This window comes from Parambassis ranga, chromosome 13, assembly GCF_900634625.1.
Source record: "Parambassis ranga chromosome 13, fParRan2.1, whole genome shotgun sequence".
In the NCBI taxonomy this organism is placed as follows: domain Eukaryota; kingdom Metazoa; phylum Chordata; class Actinopteri; family Ambassidae; genus Parambassis; species Parambassis ranga.
Genome location: NC_041033.1, coordinates 14,393,226 through 14,421,006, shown reverse-complemented (window position 1 = coordinate 14,421,006; position 27,781 = coordinate 14,393,226). Strand labels below are relative to the sequence as shown.

Genomic DNA, 27,781 nt, shown 5'->3' with positions numbered 1-27,781 from the left:
AATCTCTGGCTCATATCTCACAGGCTGAGGGTGTTCTTTACATTGTCTTCCTGAAAGGTGTCGTGTAAAGAGGATTAAACAGTCGGAGTATCTGTAACAGCCTCCGGTAACAGAGCAGGTATGGAGTGACACTTCAGGCTCATTGTATGTGAATGGGGGTTAAAGCATTTCCTGGTTTATTACGTTCATACTTTATTTAGGTGTGTGAGTGTCATGGAGGTGGTATCAGCTGGGAGACAAGACCTGCAGGTTTAGCCGGCTGGCCAGCTGAGTCATTATCAGATGGGTCGAAAACATTTAGATAACAAAACAATGAGTTTACGCAGACTGTAGACATGTGGCCTGTCTGTGTGTCTTTATAAACAAATACATAAGAGTGTGTGTTGACCGAAGGGCTGACCTGCACTAATGCAGCCTGCAGGTGGCAGCGACGAGTCCCTGAAATGTAGACATGAGAACATACATGTTCATGAAGACACGACAAAACAAATTTTACCAACTGTTTTCGGTTGTATTTTCGGTGAGTTCCTCGACATATAATTAAGCCACATATAGTTCTGAATAAGAAGGGGGGACTGATAAGTGTGTGGCCAAAAGCTCTTTCATTACATGTGCAGTTTGATTTTTAGAGCATCAGCCAGGAAATGTGTTAGTTATAAACCTTTGTGGTGACACTGAGTGTTGCTGAATGCCCTCGTGGACCTCCTTGATGAGATGAGCCGACTGACAGAAGACTGTACAAAGACCAATGTCCATTTTGTGGACGTAACAGAAACTACAAGCGTTCCTACCTAATAATCAGATAATAAAATGACATCCATCTACCTTAGGCTACAAACATATCGATCACCCCTTGTATGACACTAATAGATCACTTGTGAGTTGCTCAAAAAAAGGAAAAAAAAAACAAATCAATAACCAAAAGAAAATAAAAAAGTTACTTACCACATTCTAAGAGGACTTCTTCATCATACTTAAACCTTATTAAAGACCAAAAAAGTGGTTCTATATTGCAAAATAATCTGTTAATTCATTTCAAGTCCATTCCTATGTTTATCACCAGAGTCTGTGTCTTGTTTTTGTAAACATCCATGACTAATAGTGTTAGTACCTGATTGATAAGATCTACACCACACATAGGAACAGGCCTGCCGGGTGTCCCAGTAACCAGGACGGAGTCACAATACCTCCAGTAAAAAGTAAAATAAAACAATCAATCGGTTTCTCTTCACAGTATGAAGACAAAATCACAAAGGTTTTGTCCCTGAGGATGAACAGGCCAGACCAGCAGCAGTCGTATCTCCGTCAGATCGGAGACTCCCAGGACCGCTGGAGTCTTACCACAGCTCTCTTGATCTGCTCAAAGCTCACAAACATCACAATGTTCCAGGATCCCAGGCGCAGAAACGAAGGCATGAAGCTGCAAACAGAATCAGAGCAATCAGAAACGTGTGCAGCAGAGGCCGCGTCTTTCACACTGGATGTTTCATAATCACCCCTTATAGAAGGCTGTGGGCCCCTCTTTCATCAGCATGGTCACAGCACAGTTCATGGCGCCGCTGTACTGCCCGGGCACAGAGTTCATGAAGCGAGTTTTCACCACGTCCACTGGGGACGCCACGATGGTGGTGCAGAAGCCTGCGGCGAAGGCCGCGGTGAAGTGACACGGCACGTTGTCTGTGGGAAACGAAGGGTTACTGAAGGCCGTGTGGATGGCTGCAAACTGGTGGGGAGGGCTCACCTGTCATCAGCTGGTACTTCAGGATGAGCTCTTTCATGATGTCATAGGTGACCAGCTCGGAGCAGTTTACGATGGCGTTACGAGTTATATTTGGGAGACAACCTGATGAGAGACATTTCACATCATTACAGTGAAGAACCCTGAAACAGTCCTCATTATAGTTTACACACACCTTGTATGTCTTACATTACAGAGGACCCTGAAGGCATCATAAGGGCTTAGTAGCTGTAAAGACTGATACATCACTTAATGCACTTGAACACATCAGAAAGACCACACCCAATGACCAGCTAGAATACATGTTTGCACCTGCATGCGAGGAGATACCTCTGCATACCAGCAGGTGGCAGCACTCTGTACACACCTGTCCTTGAAGTGTGCAGCCTTTTTATACACAACTGACATCACCTGAGGCGTTTTATCTGCTCCCTCTGAATCCGATAAACAATAATATGCACTTGTTACAGCATGTACCTTTCCACAGCCCTTTAACGCCCTCATCCCTGGCGATGGTCTTGTAGGCATTAATTGTGCTGCTGTATCTCTTCCCAGAGCCGCTTTCAGGCAGCCGGACCTGAGCCTGGAACCGGACTTTCACCACATCAGTAGGTTGAGCAAACGCCACCGCCATGGCTCCTGTGGTGCAGCCTGCCAGCAGCCGGGTGCCGATACCAGCATCTGCCATAGAAAGCAACAGATAAGGACAAAGGTGTAGGTTTAATAGGGCTCAAAGAGGGAACTTTGCAGCAGGCTTTGTTTTTATTTTGCTGAGTGCTGGCTCCACGGTCTGACCTACATTCTTCTGAGTTTCAGGATTCATTTAAAAAATTTGCATAAACAAGGACAACTGTGTTCTCTGAGCAGACAGTGGTCAGGATGGGCTCTGAAAACATGAGATAATGACAGCAGGCCTCTGGCATAAACTCAGAGCTATTACCTGACAGAGGTAACTGCAAAACAAGTTCAGGCGATGCGGCCCTGCGCCACAGTCTGTTCTACATTTCCATCATCAGGGTTATGTTCTATGTAAGTGTTATTTTCAACAAACAAACACTCATACTGTCTGATCCACGGGTGTACAGCTGCTTCATGGTGTCATACAGGCCGATTCGGACTGAGGCAAAGCTCATCTGTCTCTGCAGTCCTGCCACCAGTCCACTGTACAGACTCCGTGGCCCCTCAGTCTTCACCATGGTGAAGATGGTGCCAAACACTCCTCTGTATCTGACCTGATGGACATCCACTGAGACCCTGGACTCTCCCTGGATCTGAAGGATACAGGGAAAGGATCAGGACTCATCTTTCATTACTGTTTCCCCTTTTGAATTCACATTCTAAAGTTCTTACTGTCTTCTGCAAATTTCACCTCATTAGAGATTTTAAGATATATTTCAGGGTAAAAATCATCACTATTCTGATTTTAAAATCAGAATTCCATTTTTGCCAGACTGGAAACATTTCTGAATTCAGACCAAGTGTTTTTTTTTATAGTGGTCTGAATTGTTTAAATCCTTCAGTTAAAACTGAATGTGAACTTAATGGGAGAAGAAATAAGCACGAATGTCAATCAGCTTATTTTTTCTTTGTTTACAAGACAGAGCACAGTATATGCGCTGAGAGCACATATACGACCTGAGTCCCTCTCACCTGCAGCCGGACTTTGGCTGTGTCCAGGGGGAAAGTGACCAGGTCGGCCACGCAACCAGCTGTTCCAGCTGAAAAGACCTTAACGGCAACTGTCGGTGCTACGTCTGCAGTTCCTCCTCCACCCATGATGATGATCAGAGATCAGCAAAAATGTCACCGACAAAAACACACACCTAAGCCGCCCATAAATTACAGCAGCGTGCGCCCTGTGTTAGAGGAACACATCCAGCGATCTGAATTAAAGTTGATCTTGTATACTTTCATAACTTCATGCCCCGGAACAAACTCTACTGCTGCCGATAAGAAGCATCGGGTGATGAAAACTTTGTGTTCTCAGATCCGTCTGCTGCGCCATTACGCGCGCAACTCTCCAACCTCTCTCACCGCTGCAAAACAACACAACCACATGAAACCTGACTTGACTGCAGAAAGCAGCTGACGGATTTTAAAGGCTCCCCTGAACTGTTGACTTGAGCCGATGCTGCACCGTCCTGCTTCCAAACCGGACACACAACATTCGTAGAAGTTCCTGCATGAAAAGCGCAGAGCGTCTGTTTTCCTTTCCGGATTCACCTGCTTTAAAAGTCAGCAGGCGGTGGGACAGTCAGGCTTCCTGATGGAGCCGCACCGCGCTACCCTGCAAACCTGCGGCAGTAAAGTTTATTACAGTTAACCAATTAAATAAAGATTTAGAAAACTGACGTTTTTATGAGCATATTGTGTCAGTGCCATTTTTTTGCAAAAGTTATAAAAACAACAACAAACAAACTTCAACCCATGCCATGCTGCATGTCAGGAAAACAGAGGTGGGTAAAGTTTTCTATATTTTCTAAATGAATAACCATACATGAAAATCCAGGCTTTCAGAGGTGAAAACAGATTTATTTATAAAAATACAAAATGTTACATTTAATGTACATGATTGTGATCAGCAAACAAATCTGCCCGTTAATCTGGCCTACTGTGGATTCTCATGAAAGTGAGCTGCAAATATTTTTGCTATTCTCTCTGTCTCTTTTTTCATGGATGACGGTGACATGTTGGGCCTCTGTCGTGGTCCTCGGCGAGGGGGAACGGTGTGATCTGCGGAGCTCTGGCTCTGAAAAAACACCAAAACAATAGTTGCAGCATAAATAAATATACACACATGCATATATAGAACATGAGATGAATAAGGCGGGACAAAAACACACAAACAAGAATTGACTCACTTTTATAGGCAGCCTCAAGTGGCCATTTATAGAACTGCAGTTTTTGACACTTGGGCCTCATTTGACAGTTGTGAAGACTGCTGCTTCATTTGAAATAAAACAAACTGCAGCTAAGCTAATGACAGGGCAGTAAACACCATTCAGTTCAACTCCTGACAGCTCTGTGTCACGCTTGTTCTTATTGTGTAACAGTGTGGGCAGCACGGCTGTGTGTGCCCTGACTGATAAAGATGCTGTTAACACTCAGCAGAGACACAGCGGGGAGTCTTACAATTCTTACAATGAACCATTGCACAAACCTCCAGTTACATCACAGCACAGCACACAGAGCAGAGAGTAAACACATCAAACTGGATCTCATTACTGTGCAAAATATATTTTCCAAAGCTGAAAGCTGGTGCCACATTAAGAGTGTACGTAAGTGTCACAATGACATAATGAACACTAAATGTTTCAGTGCATTACAAGCACTGATGTAAAGTTTAACATGCAATATACCACAAATGAACACACAGATACTGTGAAACATGATTTTGTGTTTTTATATCTCTATTAATACCAAACACTGCTTTTGTATGGCAGCAACGTGTATAAATATATATACACAGGAAAAGTCTGCTAAAAGCTATAAATATTAAATAATGCAGTTATCCAGTGAGAGAGGTAAAGAGAGGTGGAGAAAGATGGCGTGAATATCGGGAGTACAGCTGGTGATAAATACTTACCGGGTCACTGGCTGGCTGAGAAAAAGAAGGAGCTAAACGTATGGCTCTCATCGATGCCTCCAGCTGGTGAGAGGGCAAGAAGAAGTTTGGGACATCCACAGCAGCAGAGCTGAATGCAGAATGTTAAAAAAATAACCAGAAACAGAAAATGATTGTTGTGTACCAGACAGTTACAATCAGGAAAATGTTGAATGAATCTGCATGCAGACATGGACAAAGGATACATTTGGAGGCTTTTGTCTGGACTGTCCTGGGTGCCTGAAGAATGATGGGAGTCTGTAGCTAGTGTGGTTGGTGATGAACCTGAACCCAGGTTGAGAAGTGTCCTTTCATCATCTTCCTCCGGGTCTGAGGTGTCTGATCCATTCAAACTGTGAAGGTGTTTACTCTCTTCTAGTCTGGTATAATCATGTTTTCCACTAGAGTCACAAATTTCCACTCTTTTCATCTGTGTCATCTCATCCTCGTCTTCACTCAGATCAGCTTCCTCTGCTGCCTCTAGGCTCTGCAGAGAAACCAGGTCAGGGTCTGAGAGGATACTGGTCCATGGGCTGGTTTTGTCGGTTAACGAGGTGACCTCGTTCAAAGTCCTTGGCTTCAGCACAACCTCTTCATAATCCTCATCTTTCTCTTCTTCGTCATCATCATCATCATCATCACCATCATCATCATCATCATCAGTTTTCCTGTCCTGTCTGCCAACAATCTTTTCTTCATGTTCATCCTCGGACGTGTTAACATCATTGCTTTGTTCATCCTTTTCTTCTTCTTCTTCTTCTTCTTCTTCTTCTGCAGGCTCAGAGTCTGTGTGGACCTCAGACTTATCTGGAGGCAGCGATGGCAGAGGAGACACTTCTTCTTGGGAATGATCTGAAACGCTCTGTGGACTGGAGACGCCCTCAGTGATGGTTTGAGGGTCAATCTGTCCAACAGGAGAAGGTGTTGAGCTGCTCTGTGGGTTGGAGGGAATCGTTTCCAAATGCTGCCCTCGTAGACCTGCATGCAGAACAGAAGAGTTTGTTAAATAAATAAAAAGAAGAAAAAGTTAAAAAAGGCACTTGAAGATGCACTAGGAAGCCATGGCACTTGTCCAGATGCTGCACATACTGATGAGAGTTCCAAATACAGGTGTACAGTTTTATATTGGAATGAAAAAGGGGCCCACCATGAATAAAAATGTTACTGAAATAAACCCAGAAACCACCTTATTCTTCTTTGCCCTCTAATTAAAGCTAAGCAGTGGACTGTAGTTTGATATTTACAATAACTACCGTTCTTCTTTTCTTATACTGATTCTCCTAATAGGGAGCATGTTGTTGCTAAAACCAGAACTGAGAAATGTCTGTGGCTTTGACCTGGTTACACTTGAGAAATAATCAAACAACATCACCTGTCTAACATGAAGAGCAGTGAGTGTAACAAGAACTGTGGAGTGACTTGATATAAATAGCAGCAGCAGCAGCAGAGACTTTATTCCGTTAGCTGACATTTCAGCACCACTGGTCCTTCTTCAAAGGGTTCAGTGATGTCTCCTTTTATGGTGTGAATGTTAAAAACTAGACTGTATCCACAAAGGACTCTGGGTCAGCTGTCAAGGTGGAAACTAGAAGAAACATTCACCTGCTAAGAACTGATTAATGCCCTGAGTCTGTCCCTTTGTTTCTGGGTCTGTAATCACAGGAACAACAGTCTGAAAAACAACTTACCACTAATGATGTCGTCGACTTCTCCCACCAGCTGGTTGGACTTAAGGAGAAGCTGATGTGTGTCGGCCTCTGAGGCCCTCTGCTCCTCGTGTTTTCTGTGACAGTCTTGCTCAGCCATTGGTGGAAAAGTTGGAGTTGAAATCTTGCGGCTGAAGTATCTCTGAATGTTGTCAAGCTCACCGAGTTTCTTCCTATAAGGACAACTTTAGAGTCAGCTGTAAATAACGAATAAATAATCAATGGGGGACAGATGTGAATACCTGAGTGCTGAGAAGAGGACTGAACTGGAGGGATTCATGTCACTAGCAGTGCTGCTACAAACAGACGCTGTTTGTTCTTGCAGAGTCTGATGGTAAAGACGGACTTTGTCCATGTGCTCAAAATGGCGGTCACTCTCACTGGACCTGCAACAACAGCTTCAGTTAATGATGTACATTGTGGAGATACATATGGAGCTGAATCAAGTCTGTGCCACTATCAACCTCTCAGAGAAAAGTCTTTCAGTGTGGTCAGGTGATGAGATCTTCTGTTCAGTGAATCTGCTGATGTGGGAGGGAAAGCTGTTGTACGTGGCTGTGGTTTGGTAGCTGAGAGGAACAGTCTGGAACAAAGAAGGTTAATCAAACACATTCAGGATTGGTTAAAAAAAAAATCCATTTGACACTGCAAAAAAATCCTCAAAGACATCTGGTCTTTGTCTTTCTTCCAAATACTCAGAGATGAACTAAGAGATCTAAAAAAATGGACCAATCTAAACGTTCCCACTGTCAGAACAGCCCTGGTATTTCCGCTCTCACCGATACATTTTTGGTTGTGTCCTCGGTCACAGTTATTCTCTGCTCACGCAGGTCCTGGATGCCCGTTAGTGGAGTGATGGACACTTTAAGCTGGCCGTGACACTGACCGCTAAAGTCTGTGATGTTGTACCAACCGCACACTGATGGGAAGCCACAGAGTAAAGGAGACAGATCCACGGAGGCAAAACCAATCACACGCTCCACTTCTGTGGAAGTAAAAAACAAACTCTCAATACACTGAACAGCTCAAAGTAAAGCAACCTATGGACTAAAGCCATTTCCTATACCTCCTTTATGCCAGACTTTGAACACGAGAGACTGTTGTGAATCTACCAGCAGCTGCTTGGAAAGCCTGGAAATTTAAAATCAAACACATGAGCCTGATATTTGATCAGTTAACATATTTAGGCTGATGTCAGGGACATGAATCAACCTGCACTCGTGCTGGTGGTCCCACACAGGACAGTCAGTGTTGGCAATGACTGCTGTGGACACTGGATCAGCAGAATCAGCAGTGACGTATGAAACGCAGCAGCACGGCGTTCCTTCACTGCGCTCAGCGAGAGGGCAACCTGCCAGAGAATCACAGACACACAAATAATGCAATATTGATGCAGGCCAGTTCAGATGTAGTTTACCTTTATGTCTGCACAAAGTGTAATACTTGTAATAAGTTGCTTTTGAATTCTGGACCAAAATGTTGTTTTGTAAAGTCACACTGACCTTTGACCCTAAAAATTTAATGTATGCAGGAATGTCACTGCTGTGAATACATAAATCTCACCCTTCAGGTTCAGATGCATCGCCCGATCTACTGAGACGCTCACAGGGAAAGATTCCTCTGAGCTCATTTCTGTTTGCTGCACTGATGTGATGTCTGCAGTGGCTCTGGAGGATTTACTGTGTTTGCTCGGTGTGTAACATGGTTTACTGGGTGTGGTGGGAGAGGGGAAGCGATCATCCTCTTCTGATAACAGCTCCTCCTGACTGTCAAAGTCAGTCTGAGTGTCGGCTCTCGCAGACTCCTCTCTATGATCAGATCCTGCTGTCATGGTGATGTGCACCCTCAGAGCTGCACCTTGTAGATCAGCTGCTGAGCGCTTGAACAGTGGGTAGACCCCTGTAAACCCACAGATATCCTTAAAACCTGATGCACACGTGTAAAGTTATTTAGGTAATAATGAGTAATATGAGTTTTAAGAATATCATACCACTGAGAGTCAGCTTCTGCTTGGTTGTCTTTGAAAATGAAGACAGATCGATGAACGCTGAGCCCACCAGTCTGTCTGTGTCACTTGGCCTCCTGATTCTGTCTTTCTTGAATGCAACCCACACCTGCACCTCCAGCCTCTCCTCTCTGAGGTACCACATCAAAGGCTGACTGCTCCTCAGCTCTACAGTTCTGCTTCCTTCAAAGCTCACTATAGCCTGGCCTTCCTCACCTCCCTCCTCCTCCGCACAGGGGTGTCTCATTTGAGAGCAAAAGGCATCCCGATCATAGAACTTGTACCTGAAGTAAACATAAGTGGAACGCTGCAGCTCTCTGTGGCCAGGCAAAAGCAAACAGTGGATAGGTATCCACGCTCTGGGCATAGAGAAGGTCAGAGTGAGTTTCCTCATGCTATCTTCCCAGGTGTCTTCCGTGTCATCCTGCAGTGCACTGTCAAACTGAGACATTTCCCAGCCCAGACCCTGAGCTGTTTTAATGACACGATCCCTGTCTGAGTGGTGGGCAAAGCTAACAGAGATCTCAAGGCCTCCAACCAGGAAGTGCTGTTGTTGAGAAGAACCTGTTTCCTGAGTTGCATAGACACCAAACCAGCCAGAAATACCTTAAAAAAATAACCACAGTCAATGATAGCCAAATAAAAACACGGGACAAAGATGTCATTAAAAGTACAACAAACCTGTTTTTTTATAAATGAGCTCAGCCAATGGTATCTTCACTGTGCCCACCATCACATCTTTAGATTTGGAAATGTTCACTGCTGCAAAAAACAAAAAACAAAATAAACATTTAGAAATATAATTTCAATACAATTTGAAGCATATTTATCTAAATACCATGATAAAAGTGTAGTGTTAAGTAAAGACTTATTAAGCTCTCTTAAACCTTTGCGGTTGTCTCTGTTCCAGATGGTAAAGACAGCAGAAGCTTGCTCCAACTGCTCAGCCAGGCTGCATGTTTCTCCGCTGCTGCTCTGAAGCAGCAGGTCACAGCACACCTCTATGTGATGGTCAAATTCAGGGCAGAAGGTCCGGGCTGCAGTGCGGGTGCTTCTCCTCTCGCTCTCGGGCAGGAAGGAGAGCTGGACTGTGACATATGTGTTCAACCCCACACTGGCAAAGTAGCTGAACCTTTCATCTTGTTCTGAAAGCAGCCTGAAAGACAAGAAAACAAAAAACAACATTACAGAATAAAAAAAAGCTGGTGTTTGCTCTGTCTGTATAAATCCTCTCAGTATAGAGGTTAGTAGGACTCAGTGGTAGTGATGTACCTTGCTGCTGCCTGCAGACCTGAAGCTCTATGCACTTGAACGGTGAGCGTCACAACACGCGATGCAGCTCCTCTGCTGGTCGCTCCATCAGTTCTCACAGGCCTGTGCTTGTATCGGATGCATACATCTAGCAAGCCTGAGAAACAAATCAGATCAATAAACATGAGTCCCTATTACCCTTACTGTGTATGTATGTGTGTGTGTGTGTGTACCTGAAGGCTGAGGCTGGTGCCCTGTGGGACTGTCCATCCTGGGAATCAATGGCAGGGAGAACATCTGAGCCTCATCAGGATGCTGTCTCTGCATGGTGACCATGGCACACAGTTTGGACAGTGGAAGCATTCCTCTGGCAACAAGCTGATCTCTGACATTGGGATAATAATACCTAAAAAAGACAATATATGTTAACCAGGGGTTACATGTCATGATTATGATTAACATTTCATCTGTAAGTAACACTACATGAGGTGTAATTTTGATTGATCAGAAAATAGTGTCACCTGCACCACACATCAAACTGGACGCCTCCTCCGCTGCTCAGACCCTGAGTTGAAAGAGAGCTGAGCAGCAGCCTCTGGACAGGAACTCCTTCAGGAGCCACAAGCACATGAGTCTCAGTGTGGCCAAATACTGGATCAGGAAGACAGAGTGTAGTGGTGGTACGAAATGGCTTCAGGTTCACACCTGTTGGGATTATATTAAGGTTTTAGATTAGTTAAAGAAAAGGGGAAACATATGTCTTTGGAGGTTTAATACATTTAAATGTCCTTACTACTCTCTATGAGGCCTGGGTCCAGCTTTGCAGCGGCGTCACCCTCCTGACAGGGGAAACCGTACTGGACGTAGCAGTCGGCCTCACCCCACACTGTGGACTGCAGAGGGATGAGCCCACTGACCTTCTCCACCCTTACCACAAACACATGCTCTTTAAATGTTTCCACTTGTGCTGAAACCACCTGAGGGAGAAATGTGAGGGTGAAAGGATGCCAAAGAGACTCGTTCTTCTTGTCAGTACAGTTAGTGTGTGTTCTAGTACTGATCGAATAAAAGACAAGCAAGGCATCATATTCTTTGGTACATATTTGCTCACACATACACAGACTCATCATTTATTCAAACAAGAAGGGACATGCTAATAGTTATATTGTGTTGTTATGCAAGATAAATTGTAATAGAGGAAGGTAGCAGAAGAACAAGCAATGCTAATTTTTACCTTTTTTTTCTGGTTGAACTATCTCTGCAATAATATGTTTGACAAGCAAGCACAAACTCAAATTTCTACAAGCTGTAAACACTGACCTTAGTCTGTGAATGTGCCTGGTGATCCAGCAGATGAACTGGTCTTACAAGATGTGATGAAGAGTCATATTCTTCATCTCTTGCACGCTGTAGGGAGACTATCTGTTCTGAATGGCCCATGGCCAAAACGACCCTGAGGTTTCCTTTACAACTACCTGAGAACACATCCACAACAGGCATGTAGCAGTCCACCCCTAAAACAGGGTACTGCGCCTGAAGGAGGAGGTGGGCGATCCTGGTATCTCTGCAAGGGCAAGACAGACATAATTTAGTCCACATTTATGTAAGTATGTAAGTATGTGTGTGGCTGTGGGGAAAAGGCTTTTGATATACTATCCAAAGCCTTTGGTGTACAGGCACACCAGGGTGCCACCCAGAGGCATATTAACCAAACAACATCTCAGGTTGGTTGATCATTGTCTTATCTGGACCTTAATCTGACTCAACTGATTGAGGAGCAGGCACCATTTCAGTAGTAAAGAAATTGTTTAAATAGCACTGACACATGCTGTTTCTTAGAATTACCTAAACGACATGTAGAACTGGTGAAGAGGTAATTTAACAAGGCCGAGGAGTCGATCCTGCCCCCTGCTTCCCATTTTCTGCCACACTTCGATCACCATCATGTTATTCTTCATCCGCTCAAGCAGCTTTGATGTTAGGGCAACAGGTGTGACCTAAAAAAAACAAAAAATGAAACTTAACTTATTTAACCAAGCACGCTAAGTTAATAGCAAGTTGGTGAGCTCTTTTTGAAGGGACAGCCAAAACCAGCATTAGTTTTAGACAGAGAAGAAAAAGTTTCAAAACAATTGATGTGACAACAGATACAGAAATGTATTGTAATTTAAGATTGTGATTAGATGACAGGCTCTGTGGACAACAGTTTTTTTTTTTTTTTTTTTTTTTTTAGATACTGTATTAATCCCAGAGGGAAATTCGTTACGGCTGCTGCACAAGCAGTGTCATACAATGACTAGCAAGGCGCGCCACAGGCTAGGGTGAAGTGTCTTGCCCAAGAACACACAACAGTGACTAGGGAGGAGTTGGGATCGAACCACCAACCTTCCGGATTGGACAACCCTGCTATCCCACTGCGCCACTGTTGCCCCCAAGTTTAGTATATAAATAAGAATATATCAACGACTCACACAACATCTCCTGAACTGACCTGAACAAAATTGAATGTTGGGTTCTTCTGACCCCAGCTGACAACAGATCTCGCCGCCTCGTCACTCCAAAACAGTTTACAGTTCAGGTACACATTTGGAGCCTGCAGGGCTCCACAGCTGAAATTCTTTCCATCTGGCACCATGAGTAGGGTGTGCAGCAGGACCTCAGGGTCTTCCTCCACATGCTGCCATGATTTATGAGGTGATGTTTGGTGGCCCAGATGCGAAGGGGGGTGGTTTGAGGGCTTCTGAGGAGTATAAACTTTCAGTCTTGAGTCTTCTAAACAGGGAGCCATTAACTCCTCCCTGCCTGAATCAGCATGTGGAAGTCTGGAGCTGGTCTCCCTGTCTGGACTGAGCTGTGATGGGGATGTGTCTCTCCCGGTGAGCTTGGTTTTACTTCTTTCAGTGGAGAAACTTTTATTGTCACTGCCGAGCTCGAGGCACACCTGTAAAAATCCTCATGTTACTTCTTTGATTGGGCTGACTTATGAATATTATTTCCTGGGTTAAAAAAAACAACAAAAAGCAATCAAAAGTATATAGATATATAAGTACCTTAAGAGGTCCAATCTCATTGTGTCCATCTAAACTCTGTACAGGCAAGACAACAGACTGGCTGAACTGCTGGCTCTGCAGCAAAGACCGCAGGGGATGAACTGCTTTACCAACAACGACAGGCTGCAGGAAGAGAGGTCAAGATCATAAGCAACAAGATCAGATGATGTTAACTGAATATCAATCTGGACATGTAACAGAAAAGGGAAACAACTGACAATTTGTGGAAGCTTCATTTCAGACATTAGCCAATAAATACAAATCAACGTACTTTCTTTTGGTCACTCTTTCGTACATAAATCTTGAAAATCAGATCTGTCCCACACCACTGTTGAACTGCTGCTGTGCTGACATGGATGGGGAACACAGACATCTGATGGAACTTCACTGCTACAAAAAAATCCCACAGAAGTGCATACATCAGTTACTTAGCTGTGTTAATGCTGTCAGAAACAGTGTTCCCCACTCAGATAGGTTTCATTACATACCTCCCTCTGTGACTTTACTGGAAACAGCTCTGGTCACCTCACCGCCTCTAGCCTGGCTGTGATCATGTCGGCTGGGAGCAGAAGTCATCGGGAACATGTACTCAACAAAATAAGTGCTGACAAAAGAGAGAAGACACCACATGCTTTTGCTAGTCACACTAATAATGTAACTTTAAAAAAAGACCCAACACACTTTAAATATTTTTCCTACCACTTCTTGCTTGTTAAAAGTCGAGGAGGTTTCCCTTTACTGGAGGTCTTTCTGGGTGTGGTGGCTGAGCTGCCTGCTGGTACAGTCAAGGAGTCTATGGTGACTCTTGCTACCTTCATTGAACTTAGCAAAGTCAGCTGGTCTGCACTCAGGAGAGAAGGAGCAGTACCAACATCTGCAGATCTGCAAAAGTCATGAAGGAACATAATTATTTCTTTTACTGTTATTTAACACTTCATTAGAATACCTGCTTTAAATATATAATGTAAAAGATAATGGTAACTGAGCTTCTGAAAAGGGATTTGCTGTTTGCCGTGGCTTGAAGCAGCATGTGCAGACACTTACCCTTCGTTGATTCTGGGTCCAGACTGCGCTGGCTGATATTTACTTGAGGACATTGTCACTTGATATTCCTCTGTGTCATCAGGCCTGGTATCAGAAACCTGGCAGAATGAAATAATGAAATCATCTGTTATGAAAATTTAAATAAACTGACAAACATGAAGAAGTTGTCAACTTACAGGAGTCTTGTAAAACAGATTTTCTAGGAGGCTCTGATCATACTGTGGATCATTGAGCTCGCTGTCTCCACACACACTGCTGTGTTCAGACAGAGACTCTGGAGGGGATCCTTGTCCATCCCAGAGAGGCAGCGGAGGAGACGAGATGGAGCTAGAAAACAGTTAACATGTTTCTTTTACCCTTTTGAAATTACAGCTATAACATTACAGATATAACAGCATGTTAGGATTGGGTGATATATTAGCATATTGCTACCTGCCAAGGAGCAGGTGTACAGCTCTGTTGTCCATGTCGGCTGGACAGTTTGAGATGTCAGCAGCATCATCTGTGTGGTTTAGTGTTGAATCAGCATGAAGGATGTTTTGGAGAAATGTTCCAGAGGTAGAAGGAAAGGACCTGCGGACACAATAACAATATATAGTGTAATATACTGTACACAATAAGATGATAGAAAAGTCTTTTACTTGACACTTAACACTGACTTGGATGGAGGTTGGATGTTGTCCTTTGGGAGAGGCAGAGGCGTGTCTTTCAGAGGTGGGGCAGCATCTGTGTCATATTTTAAAGCTGATACCACCATTGCGTTTCTCAGCTTGTTTCCACGCTCTAGAATAACTGTAAGACATCTGATCAGAAATGGTCACGTTGGTGCATGTGTGATGTGGTTTAAGGCTAAAACCAACCTGAAAGGATATCATTGGTTGGGTGTACATAAGAAGACTCCTGACTTGCAGGATTCACAGCTGTTTGACTGTTTAGAGATTTGTTTGCTTGTGTCATTTGATTCTCTGGTGTCTCTTTGTCTTTCTGGGCATTTTGGAAATATAAGTGGTCTCTTCCTCTGGAAAATAGCAACAATACATTAAGATCTCTGTGTTTTTTTGAAAAAAGTCACTGGATGAATGTCTGATTACAACCCCTCCAAACCTTGGTGTGTTTCCGCCACTGCTCCCAGCTGATTCTTTCCCACTTCCAGCTGACAGTAACCCATGCTGCAATGGGTGGGTCAGTGTGGCAACTTTTAGTGCATCAGTGCTGATGTCTGTGGTGGGACCTGAGCTGCTGCTGTCATAGGCTTCAGTGAGAGGTTCCAAATAAAGAGAAACCTGAGGTGGTTAAAGGGAAAGTTCACAGTAAAAACAACAATACCACAAGGTTTCACTTGTCCACATACTTTAAATGCAGCTATTTACTTATCCTCTTGTCATAAAGCCAGTATAAAATGTTCTATGTAAATTCACTCACCTGTAGTTCTCCCAGTTTTTCAGATGTTGGAGATACTAGAGTGTAAAATCCACTAATTGGGTGAGACAGAGACAGACGGGAGATTCCAGCAACCTCAGCTCGAGCAATTGGCAAATGATCTGGTTTTGTCAGACCTTCCAGTACCAAAGAGCCCATATCTGTTTAATAAAAAAATGAATTTTAGATTTAAAGATTGCTGCTTAGCAAACTTAATCATATCAGAAGCTTCTTTTTTACCTGTGAGGTATGAGGTGAACTGCTTTGGCCCACAGCGGATAGGAAAGCGAGCTGTGGTCTTGATGTTTTTCTGCATGACCTGTGCTCCATCCCTCGGAAAGAACTGCGTCCCGTTGGACGACTCTCCCCACCAGCGCAGCCTGATGAATGCCACTGAGGGCGGCTTCTGAACTGTCCATAACACCCGGCTGACCGTTACCCGCAAGAAGCATCGGAGCTGGCCCTCAACTAGAGGAGGGAGGCTGGTGGAGGGGGACACATCGCTGGGGACTGAGTAAAGTGGAGACACAAACAGTGTAATCAGTGGTCTGAGACAACAGTATCTTACTTTAGAAAATCTCACATTCATATTTGAATACACTCCACTTAGCTGCTCTGGTGCACAGGCAGTCCACCAGCAGCATATGCATAAGCATCCCTGAAAACATCACTGCATCTTTCCCAAAACCAACCAGTAAATTACAGACCGAATGACACAAAACCAAAGTTGGACTTTGGGGGAGTCTACTTATAGATAATTGGATTTCTTCAATACAATTGAGGTCTGGTCACACAGAATGTAAGTTATTAAGCATTTATGTAGTGTCGTAAAATGCTTCAACAAGGTACCACAGCTGGTGGGATACTTTTATAATCACACGTTAAGCTCAGAAGTAAAACGTTATAACTTATTAAACAACGTTGTTGCGGAACGTCAAAACTAAAATACAAATCTGCAACACAAACTGAAAGAACGCGAGAGCATATAAACTTCACATAAATTAGCCGATAGGCTAACAGAAGAGGTTTGTATTAAGAGCTGACAGCTGGCGTTAAAAGCTACTTATGACTAGCATCAGTGCTGCTAGCAGCTAGCTCAGCTGAGAGTTTACCTTTTCTTTTGCCACTTCCAGCTTTGACGGACCTCTGCTTCCTGCTCTTCATGTCTCAGCTCAGTAAAAACAGACTGTGAGGAACAGAGTCTAATACGCTAGCAGGCATGTTTATTATCAGACTGTAGTTATCTAATAATCCGTTTGTGAAGGCTGCTCACACTGATACACACCCACACACACACAAACATACAAACGGCAGCGCGGAAACTGTTTCCGAGCAACGAGCGAGAAGTTTTGTCCCGCTTCCGCTGCCGCTGCTTGACAGAGGTATTCTGGGAAATTGAGTTTATACAGCTAATCTGTAACAAGCCCATTTATTAATGAAAAACTTGGTGAAAACTTTGTAATTTTTTTCTCAAATTTAATCTTACTTCTACTAATTAACACCACGTGATTGTTATATCTATTTTAATATTTTATAAGTTAAATTATATGTTCCAACACATATTAAAGTTACCAACATTGTGTATACCAACACCACATAGATTTGTTTTACTCAGAAAAATAAAAAATAAACTTTAATAAGTTACAGTAAAAAAGGCACAGATTTCTTCATCATTACAGTGAGTGTATTCAGTCATTCACCAGCAGAGGGAAGCACTTGTTTTCACTGAAACAAAGCTGCTCTAACAGGAGTGTGTGATCATCATTTCTGTTTTGACCCTGAGATTTAAAATAAGCCACTCTGCTTTACTTTTTTTAAGCTTTTAGGTACAGTTAGTATATTATTTGAGCTTTTGTCTTCCATTAGTTGTGTAATGTCACACTCTTGTGAAGAGTACACACATAAAGTTAGGAGCATCCACATGTATGTGTTTGACAATGTGTGTGAGAAGACCTATGGTCTGCTAATGTGTGCTTTACACAGTTTGAACTGTGCTTCTGCATAGCAACAAGATCATCTGCAGCCATGTTTGTTGTGGTTACAGTGAGGGCTGCAGAGAGAAGAGAGAAGGATGAAGCAGCTTGAAATCAGGGAAACTCTGGGTTTTAAGGTGGAAAGAATACTCATGGACTGAATACCTGGCTCACTTCTGTATTAAAAAGCACCTAACATTAACTTCTACTGCTTTGCTTTAAAGCAGCGGGGTTTCTTTCATCAATAATCGCTACAATGAAACAGATTATATGATCTTTGAAACAGCAGGAATTTTCCTTCTATCAGCTCCATGGCAAAATAATCAAGTCCTGCTGTTCAGGAATGTGCAATAGGACCCAGGTTCATGTGCTGTTCATCCATATATGTTCTGTATGTGAGTGTGTGCTGAGGGAATCTGTGTGTGTGTGTGTGCTGTGGTGAGCTAAATATTCAGAGATCACTGCCACTCAAACACAGGGCAACCCAAGAAAGTTCCTCACAGAGAGGTCTGGCGGTTTCTTCAGCTCAGACAGTGAACTCTAATACTTGTACTCTCTTTTAGGTCGGTTATGACCTACTTACACACACACACATATCTGAGATATCTGAGTGATGAGTTCAGACAGGTTACCTATCACTTGGCGCCCACATGGCCATAATTAATGAGCATCTAAAGCTCAACAAGAGGCTGACACATCAGGCCATTGGTTCCATTAGACAGTCTGAAAAAAATCCAGAGAGTCTTCCACAGACACAGACAACCACAGCTGGGGTTAAACAAGCACACACACAATGACTGCATCATTTGACTCATGGCAGTGGTCTCAATGGGAAGCCTCACAGTCTTAAAGGGACAGTTCAACTGAAAACCAAATATTCACATTTAGATCTGCGAATGTCTTTGGAAGGCAGAAATCTCCTTCAGCTGTTTCTGTCAAGGTCATCTGTTTCTACCCATCTCTATCCTCGGCATCCTCTTCTCTCACACCAACTAACTTCATGTCCTCTGGCAGCGACATCCTTTTACCAATATAATCACTATCCCGCCTCTGCACATGTCCAAATCATCTCAGTCTGGCCTCTCTGACTGCAATGTACAGAAAAGTGTGTGGCACATTCAGTTGTGACTGCAGTGCTGCCGTCATCAGTTTGCTCAGTGGTCCTTTGCTTTGTTTTTATGGAAGTGTATGTGGCCCTCGCAAAACATAATTGCACACCTCTGCTCTAACATGTTCTGTGTCTAATGTCAGTGTTTCACTGAAGCATTGTCCCTCTCACTGTGACTAATCTTCATCCTAGCATGTTGAGAATCTTTGTGAAACACACCTCAAAGTAAGTAAGAGAATCAGCTGTTGATATGTTATGACAACCGCTGACTGAGTGAGTGGGCCCAGTGTGAGGCAAAGAGCTGCATCAGATGTCAGGAAGTAAACAGCCCTCCCCCGTTTACTGAAACCCACACAGTGTGTAAAGACAGAGGCCTCTCTCCCCCTCTGCAGGAACTGGCCAGAAGGAGTTTTCAGCCTCTGGGGGCTGATTGCCAACTGCCCCGCTCCTCCTCCTCCTGCTCCTCCTCCTCCTCTTCCATCTCCATGTCCACTGCAGCAGCTTCAGCTGTGCACTCCAGGCTCCCTGGGGCCTGCAGCTCCAATTACAGATGCAGGCTCCCCGACTCTCACCTCCCCGGCCTGCACTCTTTCTGGTTGCCTCCTTCTCTCTGCTTGGGAGTGCGCCTCGCGATTGTGAAGGCTTGTGCTCCGAGGGGCCTCTCACTCGTCAGGTTTTAGGCTGCAGCGATGCTGGAACTCTTGGCCGTACTCGTGGATCCATTTGTTTGCCACTGGAACATACATACATACATATTTTTAAACCTTAGATAATGCATATAATAAAAAATTGCAAGGTTCAGCCCTGACATTGGCAACAATATACACGGCCGCTAAAAACAACACATCTGCTAAATGCTTCTGCAGCTGCATGCCAATGATTAATATTCCTCTGTTTAATTTAACCAGAGCTCTGACACACATTTGATGATCTGGGCCAACCGGCAGCAGATGTGTAGCTTCCAAGATGAGCTCTCAGTGTCTGAGGTCTGCATAATGCAGCACAGATGTGGTCCGCTCCTGTGTATCAGGAACGCTGCTCAACAATAAATAATTGCAGTGACAGCCCAAGAAGACTTGACTTCTTTCTATCAGTCGATGAGAACAGCTGCAAGTCTTACCCCATTTGTCTCCAATGAGGACAGGACAGCCAGCGTGCAGAGTCTCTACATCTCCTTGGCCATTTCTGTGGAGGTTCCACCAGAAGATGGCAGCTCTCTGTAACATAAAGAGAAAAACTTTCTGCAAAGCATCTTAAAATAAAGCTGCTACAGAACATTTCCTTATTGATTAATGTGACATTTATCATTATCAGACAGAAGCCTGCACAGTTACACCATTTTTTGCCTGTTATTTTCTGTATGAACTACCACCTTTGTGTAAAATCAAAGGTGAAAGGTGAAACCCTAGTGACAGCCTGTTAAACCGCCCACTGCAGCTCATTTATCAGCCCATAAATCATTCACTGACCGCACAAAAGCAGTATTGTGGTAAAAATCTCTACATGTTGCTATAATCTGATTTTTTAGCAGCATTTTGACAGCTGCAGCAGAGAATGTGAGCGAGGTGAACTTTAATCTAAGACAAACACGTGGCTGCTTCCAGCTCATCTGTGTGTTTACCTCCACGACAGGAACGCTGAAGTTGGCGTAGATGAAGGCAGTGGACCCACCTGCCTCCACGGAGCTGAGCTGTGGAAAGAAAGACACGTCTTCTCAGTTTTTATGTGCTCAAGCCAGTCTGTCTGTCTCCTGCAACTGCCCTTAAACCCATTCTCAGTATCCATGCAGTCATACTCGGTAAAGGACAAATTACAGAAGTGGACTGTGTAATGGAGGTCAGAGGTTTAAATTTGGTGCATGACATAACATGTGAGATCAGTCAGAGGTTCTTTGGATGGTTGTTCCAAAGTCTCTCAGCACACGTGGCAAAGGCTGGATTTCTGTGTTTTTAATTTACTCATAGGAACAGCCAACAGGAACCTGCCCAAGAACCTCTGGCTGCAGTTCGGGTCATACAGGGGCAGAGGATTCTTAGTTTTACTCACATATAGCATGAAGGTTGCAACACGATTCCCAGTCTTCAGCTTGAACACAGGACTGGAAGGCGACTGGATTCATGGAAATGTAGAGCAGCGTTAGAAAGGTGATAAATCATCATAAATGCAACTGAAATGGCAATCAACCTACTGTAGCATGGTCGAAATGGGGTTCATAATGGCCGCCAATCCCATAATTCACTACTTGCAGGTACTCGCCGTATGGGTGCTTTACATTCAGCCCTGTGAGAGTTGAAATTCTCTGATCCAGCTTGTCAATGACAGAATGAGCTGAGCCCTTCACCCACGAACTACAAATAAAAAAAACATGCTGGTATATAACAAATGAACAGCAAGATAACTACTACTACTACATTTCTGTGTGAATTATTGTACGTTATGTATTTGTCTGTAAATACATTACACAGCCCAAATACATTTCAGACCAACAACTGTTTGAAATCTAAGCTTCCTCCCAACACAGCTTATTGTTGGGTTATTGGTGTTATTTCATTCAAACTACATGATCATGATTATAACTGTATTTTGATGTATATTCATTTATATTTTAGCTGTATCTATAGACGCTTTGTTTTCCTACCTCTTGCTGATACGATAGTCTGCTGTGGCTTGTTTCTCTCCAGCTGCCACCACAGATCTCCTCAACTTGTAAACACAGACAGAAAAAACATCTTATATTAGTGATTGTTTCAGCAGCCAAGTATTATATTATATATATTATATATGTCCAGCTGCAAAATGATATTATTCTTCCATTTTTTTTCTTTGGAAAGAGGAACAAATTGGTGAACAAAAGTTGTTATTCTTGACTGAAAACCAATAAGACGCATACAAGAGAGGTCTTGCTTCTCTTGCAGTTTCAAAGTCTGAGTCTGGAAACAGGGTCTTTGGACAATAAAGTGTATCACTAATAAAAATAAAAGTGTTTTTGGAGTCTCATTTGAAGGCTCTGGGACCCAAAGTGTAAGCTGTGTCTATGGTTAATGAACACTCCAAACTAACACCGTCCCAGCTGCCTGTTTTCAATCATTCCACTGGCTGACATAATGAAGAAATAAGTACAGGGTTCCCATGGAAAAGTCACTGAACAATGCCAAAACCTCACAGAAGCCATACTGTTGGGCACCAGTTGAATTATAGCCCCGCAGGATACTGGTGTCGGCACACTGAGGAAGATACGCCATGGATTCTCGTTTCATTCTAATCTTCAGGCTGAGATACTGCGGCTCAGTGATGGTGGACTGAACGTCCACCACTTATTTGGACAGTCTGAGGCTCTCGGCCAAGTTTTCATAGTAATGTATCCCTCATTCCTCTAAGCCTCACTAAATTTTTGGAGGCACACCAACTCTTCCTCCAAAGGGTCTTTCCAGGATCTGTAGAAACGGCTGGCTAAGACCCCGGCAACCAGAGAGCAAATGTCAACACACCTTAACTCATAATATAATAAACCGATTGCATGTTTAAGGCCTTGTAGCTCAACCTTCCTCATGACTTTAAGCAAGCTTTCATTTTCAAAGTATAGCCAGCAACCTGGTTTAAAAATTGTTTACTAAATCCACAAATCCACAAAACTGGAAATAAGTGAATGAATGAAAAAAGTGCAGTTCTGTGAACAGACACTTGAGGGCTCCAAAAGTGAGTCGGTTTCCATGTTTTGCATAATTAAGCACATGGTGGCTTTGAGTGAGGTGTCTCAGATTCTGCACTTCCTGCTTAATTGACAGTCCACCTGCCTCAGCTCCACTAGTGCGCAACGGCTTTTTCTGACCCTGATCCAAGTCATCTTTATTTAGAGTCACTCTTCTTCTATTTAAACAGGCTTCCCCTGTTTGAATAACACATAAAGACTGCTGCCACCTGCTGGTAGGGTCATTTTATGAAGGAGAACAAAAGGACTAGCTGCTGGTGTTTGTTCTGTTCACCTTGTTTTGCTTTTGGCCCCGATGATGCCAGTAAACCTTCATCATTGTTAGTTCAGTCAGTCTGGTGTGTGTGTGGGTCTTAATGTAACTTGACTGAGCCACACAGTGCTCACATGGCAACAGCGAAATCTTGAACAGATTTTCCTCTGTTTCATCATTTTCTTGATTTGAACAAATGATAAAACTAAAACTAAAAGCTAAACTATTTCCAAAAAAACACTTTGCCACTTTATGAGTCCCCTGTGAGAAAGCTCCTCTGTTTCTTAATCTTACCAAAAAACAGCCTGAGGATCTGACAACATGAACTAAAAATGCAGCGCTGATGCTGGTTTCTTAATTCTTACAAAGCTTACGTAGTGGAAACAGACGACGGGCACTTACTCCTGGCTGGGCGACGCTCTTGATGTCTTCAGCCTCTGTGTTGGTGATGAAGTTGTGGTAAAGGACCACATACGGCTGCAGGTTCAGCACCTCTCGTCTTACAGGCTGCAGCAGCAGTGCAGGATGGCCGTTGGTGAAGAAGTCACAGAACAACGTGGGGTTTTCAAACTGAGTCGGCTGTCAGGGGAAACAGGCATCTGCCGTCCATTAACGAGATCAAAACAAGCATTTTCATACACAAGCAATTACTCTGAGCATTGTTTTCTGCCCACACGAGCTTCAGAGAAAATGTGACTTTTGGCTTTTTATGGCCAAGGAAACATTTTACCACTACAAACTATGTTTTTTCCTCCTGGAGGATGAACAGTGATCCTGTTATGTGATACCTGAGAGCCCTGAGTCTGGCAGAGCCTCTCATAAGTATTCCTGGTCCTTAAATATGTGGATGTTGGTCTCCTTAACCCATCAGTCCTGGGTGGACCTGCAGCAACCAGCAGCTTCTCATATTTCTCCACATTCTGCAGCACTCTTCCATTCATTGGATCTGAAAAGAATCCGTGTTTACAGAAGATAAAACCTGTGAGGAGTGGCTCTTCAGGGAGCGTTTATGCAGCACACATGCTTTCAAGGAAAGGATTTACCGTGATGGAGTAACTCCTGAGACAGACTCAGAGCGTAGGAGACGTTTCCTGTCTGAAGCAACGGAACCAAATCAGGCCAGTGCATTCGATCAATCATCATCATCAAATGTGTGTGTCTGCACCTACTTTAAAGTGCGAAAAGGCCAGGTGATCCAGAGCATCCTCTAAAGACCCTTCATTCTCAGGACTCCACTCTCCCCCAGCTCCTCTGAAGAGACGCACTGACTCCTCCAACCACTGCACTGAGTGGTAATAGTCCTCCTGCTCATAGGCCACCTGTACACATCAAAACCAGGATTACTTCTTAATAATGCACACGAGTATGGATGAGAAAGTGTGTGAATATTTGGGGTTCCCAAACGTTTTATTCCTTGACATTTTTTCATCTAAATTAGTAAAATAATTAATATTAAATAATCAATCAGACCTAGCCTGATCTATATTTTCCCTTTTTTTCCACACAGCAACTTTTGAAAAGTGTAAAAAGCTCCTTGTAGCTTTAGACTATATGCTACACATTCACCCTTTCACACACACACACAAAGCTTAAACATTCACATGCTAAGGATGCATCAGCACCAGGTGTGGGAGAGGAATGCCAGCCTTACAAGGTTTGTGACTGCAGGCTGCACTTACCCAGCAGCGAAGGCAGGTTAGACAAGAATCTTTATCTACGAGCTATATGGTTGATGGTGACCAAAACAACACCAGCAGTGGTCCAATTAGCTAATGCTGTTAAAGAACCTCTAAAGTCTGGTGATCATCTGCTAAACAGGCAGTGACAGGGAGATGGCTCATTTCATCACCTTCCAATTATTTATTAGAAGCGCCAACTCAACTCAGTTTCTAAAAACAACTCCCCAGAGGTTTATACACACGACCATCTAATATATCAGGTTACGCGTGCCTCGCCCCCTCATCTCTATGTACTTATCCACCCATTCATCAGATGCACCAGCCTCGTATAGACATTTTTCTTCCCTAACTACCAGAAAGACATCCTACATCTGTTGTGGGTGATCAAGTTGCATCGTGGGTAATGTAGTCACCAGACAAAAAAGGCAACACTACATAAATTTCGATCCATGTTATGAGATTAGACCTAATCATCCTTAAAATAGGACAACTGAACTGTGGATAAAGATCCATCTCTAAACACTGAACACACATTCAGAAGTTTACTTTACTGTTTTTACACCAGTTTTGGAGCTGACTTGATTTAGTGGCTGCTGAAAAACATCTGACAGCTCACAGACACATACACACACAGAGAAACAGGGTGGCATCATACTAACAAAAACCCCTGTGTACCACACACACACACACCTCACAAAATGACAGCCTTTAATTTAGGAGCAGTTAGTCTCACAGCAATGAGCTAAAGTTCCAATGAAATGTAAAAATACTGCAGGAGCCATCAGCTGGTATCTAAATCAAGATTTGAAAAGTTACAACCTGCAGTTAACAAACTCTGCTAGCTTTAACAGCCACATAAAATGTAGGAAACTCTTTCATTGACAACACTTAGCATCTGTTCAGTGATTGTCTCAGATCATTTCAGCTTCGGCACAAGTGAAGGCAAGCTCTGCCATTTGCTCTTCTGCAGAGTGAGATAATCTGTTTTCCATACAGGAGCCTGTCTCTCCCACACAGTGCCCTGCCCTTACACATCCCCGCTATACAGAAACACTGGAATTTATTGTGAGAAGCATTTTCCTTTCTTTTTTTCTTTTTCTTCTTCTGTGCTTGCAGAATATTCATCTTCACACGAGAAGGCATGCAATGGGAAGAATCCCACTTTTTCCAGGCCGACTGGATTTCCCACCACCACTCAATGACTGATGGCTGTGGAATAACTACTGCAGAGCTTTGGAATGGGATGTTGATGTTGATCAGGCAGGGACATGTCACAGCCACGTCTTCAACATAAGTGTATGTAGACCATATTCTTATCATCTCATGATGATTCAGATGGGACATTTTTTAACCCTTTTCAAGCATGTGACCCTTCTGGGAGGCCCAAACCCTTTTGTCTTCTCTCAATATAAAACACATGACCAAAGGGAAGCAGTGACATGTTGTGTACCTTCCCAACCAGGAAGCAGTCATCACCAGACAGCGAGACGGACACTGCAGGCATGAAGACATCCTTAGGCTCTCCATTAGTGAGCCTCTGGAAACGACCCCTCACGAGGCTGGACACCTGGAGAGCGTACACATCCTGCAGCCTCATCAGTCCCTGAGCGGCGCCCTGGAGGTCCTCCAGTTTAGGCAGATCACCCTCTTCCTCCTCGTAACTGGACCTGAGGGCTGGACAGCAGAGGGTGAAGAGGTGAAGTGGGGGTGTTGTGTGATGACAGCTGAGAAGAGTGAGGGGGTGGTGTGTTTGGTTTTTAACCACCAGATGTGTGTGTGTGTGTGTGTGAAGAGGCCAACCTTGTGTGTTCTCCAGGGCTTCATTGCTGTAGATGAGGTTCAGCCACTCTGAGTGGAGCCGCTTGATCAGAGTGAATGCCACCAGTGGATTCGCCAGTGCAGCGGCCGGGCCTTTGTACAGTTTTGTGTGCAGCTCGGACACTTTGGTGTAAAAGCTGTGTGAAGAATACAACAATAATACCGCCATGGATATAACCTTTAGACAACAGGAGCATCACTGAGACAGCAACCATTTATAAAGACTGCTATGTCAGGAGGAGTCTGTGTGTGTAAGGCTTTTTCCCGATTAGAAATTTCTATAGATAGATAGAGTCTGTTAAATCATTTATGCTTGTAGGGAAGTGACAGGAGTCCTGTTGTATTATCATCACTACAAGTCTCACAATAAACTCTAATGTTAGTTTAATTCTGTATACAATCTCTGAGTTAATCAATGAATAATTAATTTTCTAACATGACAATAGAAGTGTCTGTGCTGTGTCCTCATCATCTCTCACCGTCTGATGTCCTCCAGCCTTTCCAGCTCGTGGTCAATGTAAGTGCCCAAGTAATCGATCAGCTTCCGTTCGACGCTGATCGCCTGCTTTACGTTCAGCAGCGACGTATACATTTCTCCTGCAGAGGCGTGTATCAGCAGGAGGCTGCAGAGAAATGAAACAGGGCGCTTCATCTCCGAGGAGAAACTCTTCAGCTTCACTCAGCGCTTCTGACTACTCTCGGTTTCTCTGAGCAGCTCTGAGGATCTCCAGGATTCCCTCCTCACCACCACCTCATCATCATCTGATCTGAGATCAGAGCCTGCAGCTCCTCTGCGGGACAATCGGCGCCCAGTGGATCCGCAGGAACACAAAGACACTCATCAAGTTTCACCTCCGAATAAATCACCCTTTATTACAGCGTCATTTATTTACTTATTTATAGTTCGGATCAAATTTTAAAAACGTGTGTGCATGTGATAGGAATTACTTATTTAAATAAAGTTTGGAACTTCCTTTAGTTTGGTGTCACAGCGACACCTGCAGGGCAACACTGTACACAGCAACCAAACCACACAGGGAACGCTCTACAGGCCAAACAATCATTGTTATCCAGCAGCTCCTCCAAGGTTTTTTCATCAGTGAAATGTTTATCCAGCTATTTATTTGTGTACATGAAAGGGAGCTAATTACATCACATAATCCGTATCTTCAGTAACCTCTGGTCTTTGTTCTGAAGATCAGCACACACTATTTGCATCCAACCAAGTCAGTGAAATCTACCAGAAGCAGTGCTGATCCTGCTCTGAAGTCGGTCAGATCGGTTAATCATAAATCCTGCATTAGTACTGAGGATCAGAGACTGAGCTGCTGCCGGACCTCCTTATCTCACCCTAAATTCACTCACAGTGAAGTTGAGTAATCTTTATTGGAGCTGCTTGTTGACACAGGTCTGGTTTATGTTTA

The 27,781-nt window shown here is 43.7% G+C and overlaps 3 protein-coding genes across 6 annotated transcripts; all 3 read right to left on the bottom strand.

The window, feature by feature from the left end:
• Positions 1-3,944, bottom strand: LOC114444686 (mitochondrial uncoupling protein 2-like). The gene is made up of 6 exons (XM_028419427.1): positions 3,389-3,944; positions 2,802-3,009; positions 2,216-2,419; positions 1,742-1,843; positions 1,497-1,677; positions 1-1,420 (listed from the first exon to the last, which is right to left on the bottom strand). The coding sequence occupies exons 1-6, from the start codon at positions 3,512-3,514 to the stop codon at positions 1,306-1,308; spliced, it is 936 nt and encodes a 311-aa protein (XP_028275228.1). The 5' UTR covers positions 3,515-3,944; the 3' UTR covers positions 1-1,305.
• Positions 3,945-4,338: 394 nt separating this feature from the next.
• Positions 4,339-17,120, bottom strand: c2cd3 (C2 domain containing 3 centriole elongation regulator). 3 transcript variants are annotated; one of them, XM_028420332.1, is made up of 33 exons: positions 16,930-17,120; positions 16,058-16,327; positions 15,821-15,978; positions 15,503-15,681; positions 15,259-15,416; positions 15,058-15,190; positions 14,831-14,971; positions 14,575-14,725; positions 14,399-14,496; positions 14,054-14,236; positions 13,843-13,958; positions 13,626-13,744; positions 13,355-13,477; positions 12,796-13,245; positions 12,150-12,301; positions 11,625-11,868; positions 11,098-11,281; positions 10,826-11,009; positions 10,538-10,710; positions 10,326-10,461; positions 9,941-10,209; positions 9,735-9,815; positions 9,039-9,659; positions 8,612-8,947; positions 8,261-8,399; positions 8,115-8,179; positions 7,828-8,033; positions 7,513-7,631; positions 7,291-7,434; positions 7,031-7,221; positions 5,549-6,320; positions 5,325-5,433; positions 4,339-4,487 (listed from the first exon to the last, which is right to left on the bottom strand). In XM_028420332.1, exons 1-33 carry the CDS (start codon positions 16,979-16,981, stop codon positions 4,347-4,349), a joined length of 6,597 nt encoding a protein of 2,198 aa, XP_028276133.1. In that variant the 5' UTR covers positions 16,982-17,120; the 3' UTR covers positions 4,339-4,346. The 3 variants fall into 3 exon arrangements, with proteins under 3 accessions (XP_028276133.1, XP_028276134.1, XP_028276135.1); XM_028420333.1 differs by having other exon boundaries at positions 13,626-13,741; XM_028420334.1 differs by having other exon boundaries at positions 13,843-13,913.
• A 218-nt stretch (positions 17,121-17,338) lies between these two features.
• On the bottom strand, positions 17,339-27,161 carry p4ha3 (prolyl 4-hydroxylase, alpha polypeptide III). Of its 2 annotated transcripts, XM_028419440.1 has the most exons (13): positions 26,837-27,161; positions 26,340-26,494; positions 25,990-26,213; positions 24,030-24,179; positions 23,904-23,955; positions 23,649-23,806; positions 23,263-23,439; positions 21,537-21,601; positions 21,087-21,246; positions 20,945-21,007; positions 20,520-20,588; positions 20,019-20,115; positions 17,339-19,631 (listed from the first exon to the last, which is right to left on the bottom strand). In XM_028419440.1, the coding sequence occupies exons 1-13, from the start codon at positions 27,007-27,009 to the stop codon at positions 19,561-19,563; spliced, it is 1,614 nt and encodes a 537-aa protein (XP_028275241.1). In that variant the 5' UTR covers positions 27,010-27,161; the 3' UTR covers positions 17,339-19,560. The 2 variants fall into 2 exon arrangements, 1 of the variants encoding a protein (XP_028275241.1); XR_003671583.1 differs by lacking the exons at positions 20,520-20,588; positions 20,945-21,007 and having other exon boundaries at positions 19,601-19,631; positions 20,019-20,419; positions 21,121-21,246.
• Positions 27,162-27,781: the final 620 nt, after the last annotated feature.